The sequence below is a fragment of the Leptonychotes weddellii genome, chromosome 8 (assembly GCF_054177405.1).
Source record: "Leptonychotes weddellii isolate Sample4059 chromosome 8, ASM5417740v2, whole genome shotgun sequence".
Lineage (NCBI taxonomy): Eukaryota > Metazoa > Chordata > Mammalia > Carnivora > Phocidae > Leptonychotes > Leptonychotes weddellii.
Genome location: NC_138376.1, coordinates 81173238 through 81193856, shown reverse-complemented (window position 1 = coordinate 81193856; position 20619 = coordinate 81173238). Strand labels below are relative to the sequence as shown.

General features: G+C 41.7%; 1 protein-coding gene across 5 annotated transcripts in view; it reads left to right on the top strand.

The window, feature by feature from the left end:
- Window positions 1-20619, top strand: part of PDSS2 (decaprenyl diphosphate synthase subunit 2) — a 269730-nt gene that overhangs the window by 233872 nt on the left and 15239 nt on the right. For 2 of the 5 annotated variants that reach the window (XM_081828743.1, XM_081828738.1), the window contains one exon: window positions 4074-5962. The exons of 2 other annotated variants lie outside the window; for them this stretch is intronic. In XM_081828743.1, the coding sequence (XP_081684869.1) occupies window positions 4074-4232 (159 nt within the window). In that variant the 3' untranslated portion in view covers window positions 4233-5962. Of the gene's footprint in view, window positions 1-4073; window positions 5963-15154; window positions 19181-20619 lie in introns of those variants that run through there. One more of the 5 variants, XM_081828739.1, reaches the window with a different exon arrangement.

Sequence of the window (20619 nt, the reverse complement as noted above, 5' to 3'; positions counted from 1 at the left end):
GTGGCTCAGTCAGTTAAGCGTCTGCCTTCGGCTCAGGTCATGATCTCAGGGTCCTGGGATGGAGCCCTGTATCGGGCTCCCTGCTCAGCCGGGAGCCTGCTTCTCCCTCTCCCTCTGCTGCTCCCCCTGCTTGTGCTCTCTCTCTAATAAATAAATAAAATCTTTTAAAAGAGAGAGAGAGAGAGAAATGCAGAATGCAAAACACTGCACAACACAGCATGGTCCTTTCGAAATGGCATATCATAGGGGAGAAAATACTAAAGTGTCATAACGAGTGAATGCAATGTGTGAACCAGGATTCCTCCTGATTCAGGAAAAAAATAAAAGACTAAAAAGACATTTTAGAGCCCACTGGGGAAATTTGCCCATGTGCTAGATATTACATAATGGTGGAGAATTATTGTTAACTTTCCTAGTTGTGATAATAATATTCTGGTTATGTAGGAGAATGTTCTTAGGAGCTGCATTTCAAAACAAAGGTGAAGCATCCTGCAGCCCAGCATGTGTTCAAGCCAAGTCCTAGCAGCTCAGAGCCTATGGTTAAATATTTCAGAATTTTGTGATTCCACAGCCCTGGGTAGCTTGAAATCAGCCATGACGGGAGTTTTTGTACCACAAAAATCTGCACGTGCTACCCTGGAGAGGTAATTTACCAGCATACCACTGCCCACAGCTTATTTGAAAATGGTTGAGAAAACACATACATACAAGTAGATAAAACAAAGATAGCAGAATACTGACAACTGTTAACTGTCGGTGGAGGATATGTGGTCACGCATTGTGCTAGCCGAGGAGTCAGCAGCCTTTCTGAGAAGGCTGACATGTAAGCATTTTCGGCTCGGCGGGCGAGGACAGCCCCTGGCAGCTACTCCCCTCTGCGGCTCAGCCACTGGAGCCCAAAGCCGCCACACAGGGCGCTTCACTGAACGGGCATGGATGTGTGCCAACAAAACTTTATTTATAAAAACAGCGGGGGCAGATTGTGCCTGGGGCCGTAGCTTGCCAACTCCTGTGCTCGTCTTTGAACTTTTCTGTACTTTTATAGTTGATAATAAAAAAATACTCTTTTTTAATTTGGGTTTCTTAGCCTAGTTTTCAGAGCCCTCCTGCATCCCCTGCTACCTGCTCCTGTGTTATCGCACCGATCTCTCTTTAGTCCTTGGACACTGTACTCTGGGCTCCTCTGTGCCTTTGCTCAAGCTGTTCTCTTTTGATATAGCTCCCTTGCTCCCCTCAACCCCATAACTGCTTATCAACATTCTCAAAACATGCCTCAGATCTCACCTACTCTGTAAGGTCTTCTTGAATCTCTTCTAATTACAGTTGATCTCTCATTTCTTTGATCATTTATAGTCCTATATTTGTAGCTTGGTTTTGCTGCTTTTTACAGTATACCCTTAATTAGTTCCCGATCCATGAAGCAGAGAAGGATCATTGTACTCCTTTCACATAATAAGTGTTCAGTTAATATTTGCAGATTGAAATCCAGTGTTGCACCTATTATGCACACGCCTGCAGGTACCAACCTAAAAGTCTAGAATACAGAATGTTGGCCTGTCTAATTTAGGTTTGGGGTAATTAAAGATAATGGAAATAGCATGTGATCTCTTCCTCCCTCCCCCATTTTAGTGCCTTCATGCATTCAGTAACTGGCAAGAGACCAGGAAATCCTAGGCTGAAATAGTCCTGAAGTTCACATGCAGTATGTGGAAATACCTACCAGTGGGGCGGTAAGATTTCTGGCAGAGTATAGTATTCAGTACTGCTGGACTGGGCATTGCAAACCCTGGCTTCTGACCACAACTCTGCCACTATTCACCTGTGATCTTGGGTGAGCCGCTGAACTTCTCTGGGCCTCTGTTTTCTTCTCTGTATAATTAGAGGAATAAAGTGGGTTGTTTCTTTTATTCCTTTATGTTACGTGCACTTTGCGGTACCTTAAAGTCTAATGAAGGGATAGATACGGGAATGGAACATTGAAGTACAACACTGTATAATAATGCTGTACTCCAGATGTGCACAGGGTACTTGGGGAGCCCCAAGGAAGAGGGGCACCCAGCTCCTTAGGGCTCTCATCCTAGCTGAGCGTATTCCACTCAAGTGGAATTTGGGAAGTTTGAAGGAAGTGGGAAGATACGGGAACAGTCTCAGGGGAGATGATTGCTGCAAGCAGTTTCCCTAAATAATGATGATGGGGGAACGGGGAAAAACAGGCTGGGCAAGAGCTAGATCAGGAAAGGACTTCCATGCCTCATGAGAGAGCTTGGACTCTTTTCTTCTGAAGGCTATTGGAAAATAGTGAAGGGTTTTAAACAAGATCACATTTGCATCTTATAAAGATCTCCTTGGCAGCATGACAGATGGAGTCCAGGGCAAAGAAGTGGTGGTGGGAAGACTCTTTAGGAGGTGGTTGCATAAAACAACCCAGGCAAGGGATGATAGCAGCCTGAACTTAGGTAGTGGCAGTGAGAATGAAGAGCGGAGAATAAATTTGAGAGCGCTAAAAGAGATAGAATGGCTAGGACTTACTGACTCTGTCAGTCAAGATGGATACAGACAACCTCACAATCTCTGTGGCCTCAGACAACAAAGCTGTGTTCCTTGCCCGGGCTCCATGTCCCATGCAGGTCAGAGAGGCACTGTGGCGCTCAGTGTGGTCACTCAGGAATCCAGCATGAGGAGCTTTTCTGATGTGGCTGGGCCATACGCCAGGGGGAAAGCTTTGGAGGGACTCATGTGGATGGTTTAAGTGCTGCTGCCCAGAAGTGACTTGCATCATTCACAACTCAAGGACTAGAACTTGCCCCTTGGCCCCACCCAGTCTCTGGGGGCCAGAAAGTTCAGTCAGGATGAGCAGCACTGTTGCGGCCATGGCGCCTGACTGGAAAGGAAGCATGAAGGAGGACCCCCAGGTTTCTGATTTAGGGAGTTAGGCAGAGGTATTCACTGAGCAAGAGAAGATGGAGTTGGGGGAAGCGGAAGTGGACTGACCAAATCATTATCAATCTCTTCCAGCTCTGAAGTGTGACCCTATTACTGGTCCTTCCCTGTCATCAAAAAGAAGGATTAGAAATAAACTCCAGCTGTTGGCAAGAGTTTACTTTTTTTTTTTTTTTAAGATTTTATTTATTTATTTGACCGAGAGAGACACAGAGAGAGAGGGAACACAAGCAGGGGGAGCGGGAGAGGGAGAAGCAGGCTCCCCGCGGAGCAGGGAGCCCGATGCGGGGCTCGATCCCAGGACCCTGGGACCATGACCTGGGACCATGACCTGAGCCGAAGGCAGACACAACGACTGAGCCACCCAGGCGCCCCTACTTTATTCTTTACCAAGGTGTGTTTTGGTTCATTCCAGTCAAATGAAAGCTCTTAGTTTTAAAATGTAGCGCTCAGGGGCGCCTGGGTGGCTCAGATGGTTAGGTGTCTCTTCGGTTTGGGTTGTGATCCCGGGGTCCTGGGATCGAGCCCCACATCGAGCCCCGCATCGGGCTCCTGGCTCAGCAGGGAGCCTGCTTCCCCTCTCCCTCTGCCTCTCCTCCTGCTCATGCTCTCTCTCTCTGTCTCAAATGAGTAAGTAAAATCTTAAAAAAAAAAAAGTAGCATTCAGAGATCTCAACAAGGTGTCTTTGTTGAATTTTCATACAGACTATTGTGTCAGCATACAGCATTAAAAAAAAAAAAAGTTACTAAGTAGGATGTTAATGAAGCCTTCCTCACGCAAGAATATCAGGCTGCTGAATTCAAAATGCCAGAGATGTAAATGCCCTCTGCCTTCATGAGCGCCAGCCCCCAGCAGGGCACATTTCAGGCTAGCATGGGGTGGGGGTGGGGAGGAGGTGTAATTAGGCTGATTGGAGCCTGTTGTGCTGCTCGGGAGCACAGACTCCTAGCAGCCCTCGGGAAAGGTAGTGCCTCAAAATCATTGGGGACCGGTGTCCTCTTTACCTCAAAAGAACACGGCAGAAACACCGAATCCATACTGTGTCTCCCCTGCTTTGTTTTCCACCTCCCCTCCCCAGTTTAATTGTGGTACCTGAAAAACTGACTTTTATTGTGCATTTGTTTCTCAACAGTTGCGAGAAACAATCAAAGCTGGCAAAGGTGTGACTTCAGCTATTGACCTGTGTCGTTACCATGGAAACAAGGCGCTGGAGGCCCTGGAGAGCTTTCCTCCCTCGGAGGCCAGATCTGCTTTAGAAAACATTGTGTTTGCTGTGACCAGATTTTCGTGACACCAAATTAAAAAGACACTGTTGTTGGTTAGCTGAAAAAAAAACAAAACAAAAACTGGGGAATGAGGTGATCGGGAGGGCTTTCATGATGGACTATCTCAATGTGTTAATGACTTTAAAAACATAATCCATTCTTTCCTTCCTTTTATCACGTTGCTAAATGAATCCTGTCTTCTTTTTGGAACTGCTACAAACAAAATTAGAAGAAAAAAAGGTCAAGCAGTTTTCACTTGTCATGCCAGCAGCACACTTGAGTCCAGTAGCAGAAATAATTAATGAGATTCGCTGCTGTGACCTCAGCAAATGGACAGGAAATAAGTCCTTATTGATTGGACTGAGCCAGGGATGGCGCCAGGGCGGTGGCCTGTGGTTTTCCTTCTAGAGAGGGCAGAGCAAGCTGGAAGCGGCAGGTGTCAAGAGAAACGCGATCAGTGCCAGCCAGCAAGGACTGTCAAATCAAAAACTAGTGACCAGTTGTCATAACGGATGGTAGTTTCGATGATGAAGAAAAAAAGTGCTTTGTCTCCTTGCAATTATGTCTCTGTATCTATAGGTACAGTATGAATATACTTCGTGCTTCATCGTTTTTGTAAGATTTTTTTTTTTTTAAGGAAAAATTGCTGAAAAAATAATGCTAAACATTTGAAGTAGGAGATTAAAATGTTATCAAATGTTAACTTGTAATGTAAATGTGGTAGGAATGGCTTGTTTTTCTTTCTAGAAGACCAAATATTTTTTCAAACACATTTCAAAGAACCAAACTCTTTTTTTAAGCCAAACAGGATGCTTTTTTTCAAGGAGAATGTATTCATTTGTCATATTTTGGTGTAGAGAATACCTTTAACTTTTACGAGTGTCACATACATAACTGTTGTTCTGGGGAATAAACTGGTGATTTTTTTTTTTTTAATTCAGACTGTCAAATTTGGTCTTGAACCACAGACATCCGATTACAGAAAGAATACAAGCAGTCTCCCAGGCCTGCAATCAGGCACTGTCTCTGTGTGGCTCATACGAGATGATTTTTGTGGTTTGCATGCATGCAATATGAGAACACCGTTGACAAGAAGGCTGAGTTTACATAAATGATCTAGATTGAGACTCAGCTACCTTTCTTCCTTCTGTGGTGTAATTACAGCCCTATCTGGAGACAGTGAACACAGCAAACAGATTTTATTACCTCGTTCACTCAAACACTAAGTGAAGTTATTTTAGTTAAATTCCTTCCCCCAAAAGTTACGAAACCATTTTATCGGGACCCAGCATGTGGCATGCGATAAAGAGCAAATGTGAGCTGCAGAGGTTAAGGTATTGTATTATGAAATATTTTTTAATATACTTAAAATATTATAATTGTACAGTTTATGCTACTATAATTTGAAGGCCTGTAGATTTAGCTTAAGAGAACACTTTTCTGTTTGAAATGGTCTTTTCTCAAAGAAATTGGCTTAATTAGTAACTCTGGTTAGATGCTTTAGATCAGACTAGGTTTTAATCATTAACTTCCACAAAGGAGGAGTTGTGCTTTTTGTTCTCTAAATGTGCAGGAACTTACCCGAGCTGTAGGTTTTCTGAAGCAGATGGTCAAGTGCTACCAGGCAGGATCCCCGGGCTCTTCAAATTCTGCTTTAGCAGCTGGTTTGCTCTGTGACCTTGAGCAAGTCACTTCCCTCTGAGCCTCGACTTCCTCATCTGTTAAATAAATGAGAGAATGTATGAAGTCCCTTCCAGCTTTGTTTTATTTTCTAAAAGACTGTCACTTCTGACCCTGGATAACAAAGATGCTCTGTGAGGTTCAGGGAGGAGGAAAGGTGAGACCCAGAGAGAGGCTACAAAGGAGTGCATAAAACTTAATGGCAGGGCGCCTGGGTGGCTCAGTTGGTTAAGCGACTGCCTTCGGCTCAGGTCATGATCCTGGAGTCCTGGGATCGAGTCCCGCATCGGGCTCCCTGCTCGGCGGGGAGTCTGCTTCTCCCTCTCCCACTCCCTGTTTGTGTTCCCTCTCTCGCTGTGTCTTTCTCTGTCAAATAAATAAATAAAATCTTTAAAAAAAAAAAAAAAAGCTTAATGGCAAATTTCCTCCTACACTGCCTCGTAGCTTAGGGCCTACAAGATTCCTAGCTCTCTTTTGTATGGCATGTAACCCTGGACTCTTCTGTTTCAGCACCTGCCTTTCTGCTTTCTCTGGGACCTTTCCTCCCCTGGCTCAGGTGTCCTGCCCTCAGTGTTGAATGAGCTCTACCTCTGTCTTCCCAGCCTCCCGGCAGGCTTTTGTTAAACCTAACACTGTTGGCCAATTCACTCTCCAGCTTTAAATGGTGAGAGTCTTTCTTCACGCCCCTTCTTTAGGGATATTTGTTTGTTAACTCTTATGTCCTTATAATTTCAGATAATTTAGGGAGAAATTTGGGGCACCAAGACATGCCTAATCACACCTCTTGGCCTACCACCTGTGTGTGGCCAGGGACATCTCTGTTGACTAGGTAAGACTCTGGCCTCAGAATGTCCCCTCCACCCCCTCTCCATCACCCCCCATCCCCAGTTTCTTGCTAGAATTCCTTCTTTAACCATCGTGCTGCTCCCCTCCACCTGGTTCCCCCCAACTTGCAACTTGGCCCCTCCAAACCTCACTCACTTCAGGCTCCCAAAACCAGCCACACTCTCCTCCCTGTCGGTCTTGTCTTGGTCAAGTGTGTGAAGGCTCTGATAGTGAGGGCCCTGAGTACACACTGAGTGCATGCTCTCTTGTTCCAGCCCCACAGCCACGCTCTGGGGGTAAGCATCCTTCCCTTTACCGATGCAGAAGCAGGCCTAGGGAACCGCCCTGACCGCCTGGCCTGCCCTCCTTCCTCACCTCCCCACCAGAGTCTTTCCAGGTAGCGCCTTGTTCTCTCCTCCTCTGCTTCTCTTTCCTCCTTTCAAAGATCTCAAAGATCTCGAGCCCATAGCCTCCCTATCTCCATCCTGCCCCCATTCCTGAGTCTTCAGTGTCTCCTCTGCTGACTATATGTTTTCAATCCTCCCGATCCCCAAAATGAACTTCCTCCCTTCACGCTGTATATTCTTCTACCTCCACTTTTTTTCTTCTCAGCTTCACCAGCACATCTTCTTACAGTATACTGACTCTTTAACCCTTGCAACTGGTCACCCACTCCCAGTCCCCACTACCTAGACCAGCGCCAGTGCTTTAGACACTCCAAGAATACTTGCGGAACAGATCTATCCAGTCTCTCGCCGCACACCACTGAGATGGCCTTCTGACAGATGGTGGCCTTTCTGTGAAGCTGGCAAGCTCTGTCCCTGCACGCAGACTTCCCCACAGCATTCCAGGTCGCTAACACAGCCGCCCCTCTCCCTTGGCACCCTTGACCCACCCCTGTGCAGGTCCTTCCCCCCTTCTCTGACTGTCCTCCTTCATACCTGACACATCTCTTTAGTCGCACCCTTGGAGACATTCTTTTCAAAACATTTACCTTCTATTTCCCCAGAAACTAAAAAGCAGTTTTCTGCCCCACTAAGTTTTCTCCTTTTAGATTCCCCAACTTAGAACACCTGTTTCCTGGCATAAAAAGACAGTATCAATGAGATATGGATTAGATAGTGAGCTGATTGCCATTCACAATTCCTTTGAAAGAAGATCCAGTTTATGACTATCATTAAACTTTGTTGTAAGTTTTACTTGGTAACACTAAATCCTCTTCATGTTTTCTTGCTCACATAATGTGGTTATGTAGGCACACCGAAAAATAAATTATCAGTGTCATTGTTTGCCTGGTCCAGGTCTCATTCTCTAATGTTTAAGACTCTGTCTTACCCATGACAGTATTATTGCTATGGCCCAGGACATGAGTGACACCAAGTTGGGATAAAAGACATATACATTAGTACAAATTGCTCCAAAAAGATAGAGACCTTTTTTTAGGCCCAGTATCTACAACACATTGAACTCCAATGACCAGAAAGTAGTTGGAATAATCCATGATAATCTTTTTTCAAAGCCTGAGAAGGTGCTGTAACATGGCCCTCTTTGGGCAAGCAGGTTTGGGGGAATTATGTGTAATCAACAAAATTACAGCTAAAGGATACTTCTTTTTTTTTTAAGACTCTAGCTAATCAGCAAGTTCATCACTGATAAAGAGAACCTTGCTTGTTGTCAAGCTCCTTCCTAGAGTTCTTAATTTCAGGAAGATCCTTTCCTGCCACTTCATTTATCTTCCCACTTTGAAATCCTGTTGTTAAGATCACCTTTCCGACCAATAGAAACTCCAGAATTTATCTTTATAATCTGTAATGACTGCCTCTCACGGTAGAGAAGACATGCCATGCCTTTGTTAAAGCCCAAAAGGGCAGAAATGAATTGGACTGGTTCTTTAATTCATTTAACTGTGAGGACATAATTGTCATTCCATTATTATTAATAGTCTCCATTATTATTAATCGTGTTTTAGTAATAATAAAGCTATTGGCACTTTATTTTAAAAGCATAAAGTAATCTAACAAAAGAATCGTTTGCCTCTTTCTCTTCCGAACTACCTTCAGTCCTGATCTCAAATTAACTGTTTTATTCTTTCGGAATGGGTCCTGCCTTTCCATTAAGGAGATAACATGCTTCTAGTGTCACCTGGGGAGAGTCCAGAGGGGCCAGAACTGATGGGATCCACCTCTTTTTCTAGTTCACCCCACCTGCCCTTGGGGCTCTGACGTGCTAAGTTTTCCACCTCCCCTGCTGGAGGAATGTTCATAGTTCTTTCTTTTCTGTAGAAAGAGAAAGTTTCTCAGGCTTTTATTCTTTTTCATTCTTTTTAGAGATGCTGACCGTCTTCCTAGAAAAGCTACATCAGCTTTCTCTCAACTTGATCTGCTCATTTCCAGGACTGACAGTGTACCCATCACTGTGCATCCTGTGAGCAAACAAGTGGGCTCACCCCTGCCTTGACTGTTGGGGTAGCTTAAATTTCACTTTTTAAACATATTAAAAAAAAATTTCTTTTTAAGTGGTGCGCCTGGGTGGCTCAGTCGTTAGGCGTCTGCCTTCAGCTCAGGTCATGATCCCAGGGTCCTGGGGTCGAGTCCCACATTGGGTTCCCTGCTCGGCGGGAAGCCTGCTTCTCCCTCTCCCACTCCCCCTGCTTGTGTTCCCTCTCTTGCTGTGTCTCTCTCTGTCAAATTAATGAATAAAATCTTTTAAAAAATAAAAAATTTTTTGGAAAATAGAAAAAAATTAATCATTCACAATCTCATCTTGCTAACATAATCATCTCACCATTTCATTTCTATTTCTTTCAGCCTTTTCTATCATGCATATCCTTTTTTTGCATGGTTCTAATTATAGTATAAATTCAACTTGGGGGGGGGCGCCTGGGTGGCTCAGTCATTAAGCGTCTGCCTTTGGCTCAGGTCATGGTCCCAGGGTCCTGGGATCGAGCCCCGCATCGGGCTCCTCGCTCTGCGGGAAGCCTGCTTCTCCCTCTCCCACTCCCCCTACTTATGTTCCCGCTCTCGCTGTATCTATCTCTGTTAAATGAATAAATAAAATCTTAAAAAAAAATAAATAAATAAATAAAAAATAAATTCAACTTTGGGTCCTGCTGTTTTCACATATCATAAACATTTTTCCATGATGTTGCAGTTTTCGTAACCATTATTAATAAGTTGCGTAAATTCTAAAGGTAGCTGAATTTCTATTCCTGGTTGGTTTCTCCAATATAAATAGGTATATGGTAAATACTCCATAAGGAAACCTCCTAACCTGGGGCACCTGGGTGGTTCAGGTGTCTGGCGTCTGCCTTCGGCTCAGGCCCTGATCCCGGGGTCCTGGGATTGAGTCCCACATCAGGCTCCTTGCTCAGCAGGGACCCTGCTTCTCCCTCTCTCTCCCTCTGCTTGTGCGCTCTCTGTCAAATAAATAAAATCTTAAAAACAAAAACAAAAAAACAAAGTGTGGAAACAAAACAAAACAAAAAACTGTGGAACAAATTCCTTTAAAATTCTGCAACTGGAACGATTAATTTTTTTCAGTGGTGGTTCCCATTACTGCAAAATGATGACTTCTTCCTTCCCACTGAAGTTCACAATCTAGGGAAGGAAAGGGCCTCAGTCAGTAGTCATGCCTTCTGCTCTTGGCAAAGACCACAGAGAAATGATCTTGTAGGAGATGAGAAGCCATCTTTGCTTCTTCAAAGTGAAGGGGAATAAAATAGGCCACTCAAAAATGTGCCACTTTGGCGTATTGGTTATTTTGAATTAAAGGTACTTGAGGGGCACCTGGCTGGCTCAGTCAGAAGAGCATGCAACTCTTGATCTTGGGGTTGTGAGTTCAAGCCCCATGTTGAGTATAGAGAGTACTTAAAAATAAAATCTTAAAAAAAAAAAAAAAGGTACTTGAGAAACAGCCAGTGCAGGAAGGACCCTCTGACCCACCTTTGTCCTGTCATAAATCTCCCATGTAAAAGGTACCCTTCCTGTACCAGGAGGAAGAGAAACATCCTCATCATAAGAGACAGGAATTTAGGGCTGAGAAGGCTATATAAACAAATTTTGTTACTTCTTCACTAACTACCTCCAAGCCCAAACCTCTTTGTCTTGTCAGTTCTTCACAAATTTATTGTTTCTTGGGGCGCCTGGGTGGCTCAGTTGGTTAAGCGACTGCCTTCGGCTCAGGTCATGATCCTGGAGTCCCGGGATCGAGTCCCGCATCAGGCTCCCTGCTCGGCAGGAAGTCTGCTTCTCCCTCTGACCCTCTTCCCTCTCGCGCTGTCTCTCATTCTCTCTCTCAAATAAATAAATAAATAAATAAAAATCTTAAAAAAATTAAAAAAAAAACAATTAAAAAAAAACACAAATTTATTGTTTCTTTGTCTAAAAGGTATAAAAGCTGCTTGCTTTGGTCATTATTTGAGTTTTATATTTTTATGGGCTCCTGTACATACGAAATTAAATTTGCTTTTCTCCTATTAAACTGTCTTATGCCAATTTAATGATTAGGCCAGCCAAAGAACCTAGAAGGGAATAAGAAAAAAAAATTTCCTTCCCCTACAGAAGACTTGGGAGAAGGAAACTTTTGGGTTTGTTCAAAGGGAAACAAAATAATCTTTATCTGACTCGGATCATTCATGCTGTAACAGTATGAGCTTATTGTGTTTTGTTATTGTCTTGTTTCATTTGGGTCTTTTTTTTTAAGCCTAAAAACATCATTCTCAAACAATTAAGCTATACTTGCAACTTTTCCTTCCTTAAATTAATTGTTGTAACTTTACTATTTGCATTATTTCTCACTTTCTAGGCATTTTGATGATTTCCCCACCATAATTTTATCATGAATTGCATAGTAACCTAAACTTGTGTACATAGAATATGATCAATTTATTGTGAACTTTCTAATTGCTGCCTGTTTATCCTTCTCTTTCCTTTTATCCTTTCCTTCCTTTTTTTGAAGATCAGAACTGCTTTAATTGCATTCTTTTTAAAAAGCAACTTAATTGAAGTATAATTTACATACCATAAAATCCACCTAGATTGATTATACAATTAAATGATTTTTAGTAAATATACAAAGTTGTGAACGCATCACCACATTTCAGTGTTAAAGATCCCTTGTGCCTATTTGAAATCCAACCCTTGGGCAGCCACTAATCTATTCTCTGTTATAGATTTGCCTTCTCTGGACATTTTATGTAAATGGAATTATACTTTTTTACATCTGGTTTCCATCATTTAGCATAATGTTTTTGAGGTTTATTCATGTTGTAGCATTAATCATTATTCCTTTTTATTGCTAAATAGTGTTCCATTGTCGGGTTATGCCACATTTGTTTGTTTACCAGTTGAATGGCATTTGGGTTGTTTCTACATTTTACCTATTATGAATAACGCTGCTATGAATATTCAGGAACAAGTCTTTGTGTAGACATGTTTTCATTTCTCTTAGATTCCCAAGAGTAAAATTTATGGTAAATTTATGTTTAACATTTTAGAAATTGCCAAGCTATTTCCCAAGTAGTATCATTTACATTTCTACCAGCAACGCATGTAGATTCCAGTTTCTTCACATCTTTACCAACCCTTCGTAGTCTCATTTTTATTCTAGCTATTCTAGTAGAAATGAGATAGTATCTCATTGTGATTTTTATTTCCATTTCCCTAATGATTATTGATGTTAAGCATCCTCTCATGAGCCTATTAGCTGTTTAGATTTCTTTGGTGAAATGTCTGTTCAAACATTTTGCCCATTTCTTAATTGGGTTATTGTCTTGCTTTTGAATTATAAGCATTTTTTTTAGTATTTATTTATTTTAGAGAGAATGAGCGAGCATGTGCAAACAGGGAGGGGTAGAGGGAGAGGATCTTCAAGCAGACTCCCCACTGAGCACAGAGCCCAATGTGGGGCTCAATCCCACAACCCCGAGATCATGACCTGAGCAAAAATGAAGAGTCAGACACTCAAACGACTGAGCCACCCAGGTGACCCAAGTTATAAACATTCTTGATATATTCTGGATACAAGTTCTTTATCAAATATATCCTGTGCAAATATTTACTCCCAGTGTGTGACTTGATTTCATGTTCATAATGGTGGTTTTTTGTTTTTTAATTTTACTTATTTCAGGAGCAAGCATGAATGGGGGGATGGGGAGAAGGAGAAGCAGACTCTCTACTGAGCAGAGAACCCAATGCAGGGCTCGGTCCCAGGACCCCGGGATCATGACCTGAGCCGAAGGCAGATGCATAACTGATTGAGCCACCCAGGCGCCCCCATAATGTCTTTTGAAGCACAAAAGTCTTTAATTTTGATAAGTCCAATTTATCAACTTTTTTTTTATAGATCATGCTTTTGGTGTCGTATTTAAGGAATCATTGCGTAATCCAAAATCACAAAGATTGTTTCCAGTGCTCTTTTCTAAAAGTTTTATAGTTTTAGCTCTTAAGCTTAGGTCTATGATTAATTTTCAGTTCATTTTTGTGTATGGTGTGAGGTAAATCAGGGTTTCTCATCCTCAGCACTGTTGACACAATGGACTGGATCATTTGTTGTGGGGGCCTGCCCTGTGCCTTGTTGGATATTTAGCTGCATCTCTGGCTTCTACCCAGTAAATGTCAAAAAGCCCCCGCCCCCCGTTGTGACGACCAAAATTGTCTCCAGGCATTGCCAAATGTACTCTCCCTTTGGGAAGCCCAAATTGCCCCCATTAAAAACCACTGAATTAAATTAAATTTTTTTGTATGTGGATATCCATTTGTTCTAGAGAAACCTTTTGTTGAAAAGACTATTCTTTCCCCCTTTGAATTGCCTTAGCAACTTTGTAGAAAATCAATTGACCATAAATATAAGGATTTGTTTCTGGACTCTCAATTCTGTTCCATTGATCTCTGTGTCTTTCCTTAAGGCAGTATCACACTGTCTTGATTACTATAGCTTTATATTGTTTTAAAATTGGGAAGTGGGGGCGCCTGGATGGCTCAGTCGTTAAGCGTCTGCCTTCGGCTCAGGTCATGATCCCAGGGTCCTGGGATTGAGCCCCACGTCGGGCTGGCTCCCCGCTCCATGGGAAGCCTGCTTCTCCCTCTTGCACTCGCCCTGCTTGTGTTCCCTCTCTGGCTGTGTCTCTCTGTCAAATAAATAAAATCTTTAAATAAATAAAATAAATTGGGATGTGTAAGTCCTCCAACTTTTTTTTATTAAGCTTTTTTTTAAAAGATTTTATTTAGAGAGACAGCATGCAAGCGGGGGAAGGGGCAGAGGGAGAGAGAGAATCTGAAGCAGATTCCTTGCTGCGCACAGAGCCCGACATGGGATTGATCTCATGACCCTGAGATCATGACCTGAGCCAAAATCAAGAGTCGCTGCCTACCAGATTGAGCCATGCAGGTGCCCCTCATTAAACTTTTTAAATTAAAATAATTGTAGATTCAGAAGTAATTATAAGAAATAACACAGAGTCCATGTACCCTTTATAGTTTCTAATGGTAACATCTTATAAAACTGTAATACGGTACCAGAGCTAAGATAATGACATTGTTACAGTCCATCAGTCTTACTCAGATTTCCCCATTTACACTTGTAATTCTTTTTCAAAGTTGTTTTGGCCACTCTGGCATTTCCATAAAAAATTTTAGGAGCAGCTTGTCAATTTCTACAAAAGAGCCTGCTGGGATTTTGATAGGTATTGTATTGAATATATAGATACAATTTTGGATAATTGCCATCATAGCAATATTAATCTTCCAATACATGAGTCTTTTCCTTGTTTTTAATTGTGGTTTTATATATATGTGTGTGTGTATATATATGGCATAACACGTACCATTCTAGTCATTTTAAGTGTACAATTAAGTGACTTTAATTATATTCACACTGTTGTGCAACCATCACCACTATCTAGTTCCACAACTTTTCCATTACCCCAAACAGAAACCATGCTTTTCTTTTTTATTTTTTTAAGATATTTTATTTATTTATTTGACAGAGATACAGCGAGAGAGGGAACACGAGCAGGGGGAGCGGGAGAGGGAGAAGCAGGCTTCCCGCTGAGCAGGGAGTCTGATGCCTGGGCTTGATCCCAGGACCCTGGGATCATGACCTGAGCTGAAGGCAGACGCTTAATCGACTGAGCCACCCAGGCACCCCTCCTTTTTAAAGCAATAGTGAAATTGCCACTTACTAGTTACTGTATGCTCTTCTGTGGCCTCCAAAGTCTTTTTTTTGTTTTTTTTCCAAATCAGTAATTTAGTACCAAACGCTGAATCCCAGGGAATCCTACCTAGTACTTATCTTTGGAGGAAGATAAATAGAATCTTTGTTAAGAAATTGGCCTTTAGAGTCTTCAGATCCCAGCTCTGCCATTGACAAGCAGGTTACTTACCTTCTCTGAATCTTACATTATCATGCACAAATTTGAACATTTCTATTTCTCTCAATCTTCTAGGTGTGGGCTTCACTAAATGGGGTGCAGAGACTCTCAAGGATACTCGGCAGGCTGCAGGTGCTGTGGGAAGCCACAGAATGAACATACACATTATCTAAGAACATATTTTTTCCCCACAAAGTTAAAGTTAGGTAATTTAACTACAAATGATTTTTTAAAGTTTTATGGCATATCAAATATATATAATGGAATTAAATGTAAGCTTTGCATTTATTTTAATATAAAATGTAAGACTTAAGGGGCGCCTGGCCAGCTCAGTTGGTAGAACATACAGCTCTTGATCTCAGGGTCATGAGTTCAAGCCCCAAGTTGGGCATAGAGCTTACTTTAAACACATAAATAAAATAAAATGTAAGACTTAAAATAAATGTAGAGTTTGTATTGTGTGTTTTGGGCTCACCCTCCTTCCCTTCCACATCCCACATTCCACTTAGTGAGTCTTTTACCCTCTAGTCTCCCTCTCACCCTGATAGGTACTCATTATTCACAGCCCTTTTCCTACAGAACGTCAGGATCCTTAACACAGCACAGCAGGCAGCCACACTTAAAATATCAGAACCAGCGCACAAGTTGAAGTCCATTTGCCATCTCCGTTCAACTACCTAACAACTGGGCGCCTGGGTGGCTCAGATGGTTAAGCGTCTGCCTTCAGCTCAGGTCATGATCCCAGGGTCCTGGGATCGAGCCCCACATCGGGCTCCTGGCTCAGCCGGGAGTCTGCTTCTCCCTCTCCCTCTGCCTCTCCCACTGCTCATGCTCTCTCTCTCTCTGTATCTCTGTGTCTCAAATGAGTAAATAAAATCTTTAAAAACAAAAAAACAAAAAAAAACCCTACCTAACAACTATTTGCTTCATAGTTTACCATTTGGGAGTATTTGAAATAAAATCTATAGCCTCCAAAATCAAGGTGATTTTCTTTACTCTTGGCTTTCCAAGTGTTACGTTCTTTCTTTCAGATGATTTTATTTTCTCTGCTTTACCTATATACACTCTCATGATAAAGACAATGAAAGACATCATGTGGTATGTTGACTTTAAAAATGACTTTAAAAATCAGGGCACCTGGGTGGCTCAGTCAGTTAAGTATCTGCCTTCAGCTCAGGTCATGATCCCGGGCCCAAATCAAGCCCCGCATTGGGCTCCCTGCCCAGTGAAGAGTCTGCTTCTCCCTCTGCTCCTTACCCCGCTTGTGCTGTCTCTCAAATAAATATTTTTTTAAAATAAAAATTAAATAAATAAATAAAAATGGCAGTTATCTATCGGGTCATCCAAGTCTTCTGGCCCCCAGGTACTTATATTTTATGTAGCTTTGTCCTCCTAATAGCCATCAACAGAAAGAAATTGGATGTCTGTTAGTATGAAAAAATCCTTTTGAGATGTCTTTGCAAAACACTTTACATACACTACTGTCGTCATTAGTTCCTGTTTAAGAAAGGCTGAAATGTGTTCTTTTGTTCCCTATTTAAGAAGGGTTTAGGGGCAGCTGGGTGGCTTAGTTGGTTGAGCATCTGACTTTGGCTCACGTCATGATCCCAGGGTCCTGGGATTGAGCTGAACCCCAGGGCTCCCTGCTCAGTGGGAAACCTGCTTCTCCCTCTCCCTCTGCTGCTCCCCATGCTTGTGTTCTCTCGTGTTCTCCCTCTCTCTGTAAAATGAATAAATAAAATCTTTTTTTTTTTTTTTTTAAAGAGGGGTCACCTGGGTGGCTCAGTTGGTTAAGCATCTGCCTTAGGCTCAGGTCATAATCCCAGGGTCCTGGGATCAAGCCCCACGTCGGACTCCCTGGTCAGCAGGGAGTCTGCCTCTCCCTCTCTCTCTGTGCTCCCGATCTATTGCTCTCTCAAGTAAATAAATAAAATCTTTAAAAATAAATAAATAAAACTTAAGAAGAGAGAGAAGGAAAGAGGGACTGTGACCCCTCTATTTTTAAAAAAAAAAAAAGGAAGGTTTAAATTTTGCCTTATCAGTTGTAACACTGGGGTTTGTATGGGATTTTTTTTTTTTTTGAGATTCTCATCTCTTTATATATATAATGAAGAGATAGACAAGAACGTGTAGTAGAGAGAACAAAGCTCTTTTTGACTGAACTATTAAACACCTAAACATTTATATTTTTCTTCCCAGTACTCTACCTACCAACTTTTTATGATCAGAAGCTGGCATGACAGACTAATTTGTATCTAGCTGTTGCTAAGCTATCACCATGGTATCAAGGCACTAAGGCAAATATAGATGCCTAAAAACAAATGTGTAGGAAGAAAATTTTGTCCCTAGCCCCCTCACCTTTCCTGTCATCTGGATGAGTAGTTAACATCAAAATTCTGTCATAGCTGCTTTACAGCCATAACAAAACAAAACTTTTGAAAAACCAAATTATTACAGTCCATAAAAATATAATGTCTGCAAATGTTAGATTTGTCATTTACAAAAGTCATCACTAGTCTTCCTACCTACACTTTGTAAGGATTGAAAGAGCCCTCAGAGTAACTGTTGAGTTTTTATCCTTAAGGAATATAAAACATCAGCAAAAATACTGTCCTATTAATTTCGTTTTTATGGTCAGTCAAAATGAATGGCATCTTTTTGTTCTGTCTCAACAGTTAAAGCTTTTCAAATAGTTTTTAGAATTTCAAATTCTAGTAGATGATTTCAGCAAAATGCCCTATTGTGAGCTTTATCTTCAAGGGTGGTATAAATGCACTCTCCAATCTTGTATCTTAGTCCTATTACTTCCTTTGCCTCTCCATATATACACACTAAGAGATTACTTAATCCAAAGGGAACAGCTCAATTTTCTTAAAAGTGCCCATCAACGCTATTAAAATATGTTTATAGACTGGATGTAACACTTGTTTACCCAAATAGTAGCATAAATATCTGTTTTTAGAAAGCTTTACCATAAATCTTTCTATATGATTGGATTCTTAAGCAAGACTATGATTAGGAAATAAACCATTTTCCCCCTTGGCTAGTTCTAATGAAAGCTTTCCAACTTAAACATTGTGTTTGAACACTTCTTCCATTCATAGCATGTGCCCATCAAAAAGCGCTTTCTGTTTGCAGCGTGTCAGCTGTACTATTTATAACCTAGTTAACAATGCCAACTAGAGGCAGTAAAAGGTGTGTATTTCATATGCAAATTCCTAGCAGTAATTTCTACAATTACATATAGTTGCTTGCTCTATTATGTTTAACATCAGCTTATAAAACTGAGTACAGGAAGTAGAAAATGATCTAATACTACATTTTTACATTTTTTTATTGCTTAGAAGTTGTATTGAATTAATCAGAAAAAGGAAAATTAAAGAGTGCAAAATGAAAGTACCCCGAGCTTGTAATGGACATTTTAACATAATTGGACCCATCACTTTGATGACCTGCAACCGTCGCTGTTCAGACCAAGAAACTGACTGTGTGACAGAGGCTCTTCTTTCCGTTTTGTTTCCAAATTTGTGTTTTCCCAAACAGTCTTATTTTACAGGGGTGCATCTTCCCCTTCCCCCAGGGGTGTATCTTCAAAAAGCAACACTTAAAGTACAAAGATAAGCATAAAGCTTATCATTTGGGAAGTTATGGGGCTAGATGGTAACAATATTCCCACAATGTGGTATGTGAACCACCTGCATCAAAATTAGGGGCTTGTGTTAGTATCAGGGCTTTACCCAGATGTACTGAGCCAGAATCTCTGAAGGTGAGGTGCAGGAATAACATTTCTCAAAAGCTTCCAAGTAATTCTCACATACATTCCAGTTTTGGATCCAGTGGGGGTAGATGACAAATTTCTAAGGTTCCATTGATATTCTAATTCTTGCTGTGGTGCAACAAAGAGAGCACGAGCTTTGAAGTAAGCCAGATTCCAGGCAGATTGAAATGCTCAACATTTAAGCCAGAAAAATAAAAATCTATGGAGAAAAACAAATACTGCATGACCTCTCTCATGTGTGGAATCTTAAAAACAAACAAACCAAAAACCTGAACTCTTAGATACAGGAAATAGATTGCTGTTTGCTGGGGGGAGGGGGAGGGTGGTGGGTGGGACAGCAGGTGGAGGATGGGTGAAGAGGGCAAAATGTATAAACCTCCAGTTATAAAACAAATATGTCATAGGGATGTAATGTACAGCATGGTAACTATGGTGAATAATATTGTATTGCATATTTGGAAATTGCTAAAAGAGTAAAGCTTAGAAGTTCTCATCACAAGAAAAAAAAACTCTGTAGCTCTGTGTGGTAAAGGATGTTAACTAAACTTACTGTGGTGATCATCTCGTAATACAGTTGTCCCTTGAACAATGCAGCTTTGAACCGTGTGGGTCCATTTATATGCAGATTTTTCCCAAAAATACAGTCCTGGTAATGTATTTTCATTATGATTTTCTTTTCTCTAGCTTACTTTATTGTAAGAATACAGTATATAGGGGCGCCTGGGTGGCTCAGTCGTTAAGCTCTACCTTCGGCTCAGGTCATGATCCAAGGGTCCTGGGATCGAGCCCCGCATCGGCGGGAAGCCTGCTTCTCCCTCTCCCACTCGCCCTGCTTGTGTTCCCTCTCTCGCTGTGTCTCTCTCTGTCAAATAAATAAAATCTTAAGAAAAAAAAAAAAGAATACAGTATATAATACATACAAAAGATGTGTTACTCAATTGTTTATGTTCTTCAGTAAGGCTTCCAGTCAACAGTAGGCTATTAATAGTTAAGTTTTGGGGAGTCAAAAGTTATACGTGGATTTTCTTTTTTTTTTTTTTTTAGATTTTTATTTACTTATTCATGAGAGACAGAGAGAGAGAGAGAGAGAAGCAGGCTCCCAAGGAGCAGGGAGCCCGATGCGGGACTTGATCCCAGGACCCTGGGATCATGACCTGAGCCGAAGGCAGACGCTTAACCATCTGAGCCACCCAGGCACCCTATACGTGGATTTTCAACTGTGGTGGGTAGTGCTCCTAACCCCAACATTGTTCAAGGTAATCACAGGGTGCCCAGCTGGCTCAGTTGGAAGAGCATGCAACTTTTTTTTTTTTTTAAGATTTTATTTATTTATTTGACAGAGACATAGCGAGAGAGGAACACAAGCAGGGGGAGTGAGAGGGAGAAGCAGACTCGCCGCTGAGCAAGGAGCCCGATGTGGGTCTCAATCCCAGGACCCCGGGATCATGACCTGAGCCCAAGGCAGACACTTAATGACTGAGCCACCCAGGTGCCCCGAGCATGCAACTCTTGACCTCAGGGTTGTGAGTGCAAGCCCCACGTTGACTGTAGAGGTCACTTAAAACTAAAATCTTTAAAAAGAAAAATCTAATCATTATGTTATACACCTGAAACTAATAATATTGAAGTTATTTATACCTTGATTTTAAAAAATACAGAAAGAGGGACACCTGGGTGGCTCAGTCGGTTAAGCATCCAACCCTTAATTTCAGCTCAGGTCATGATCTCAGGGTTGTGAGATCAAGCCCCATATTGGACTCTG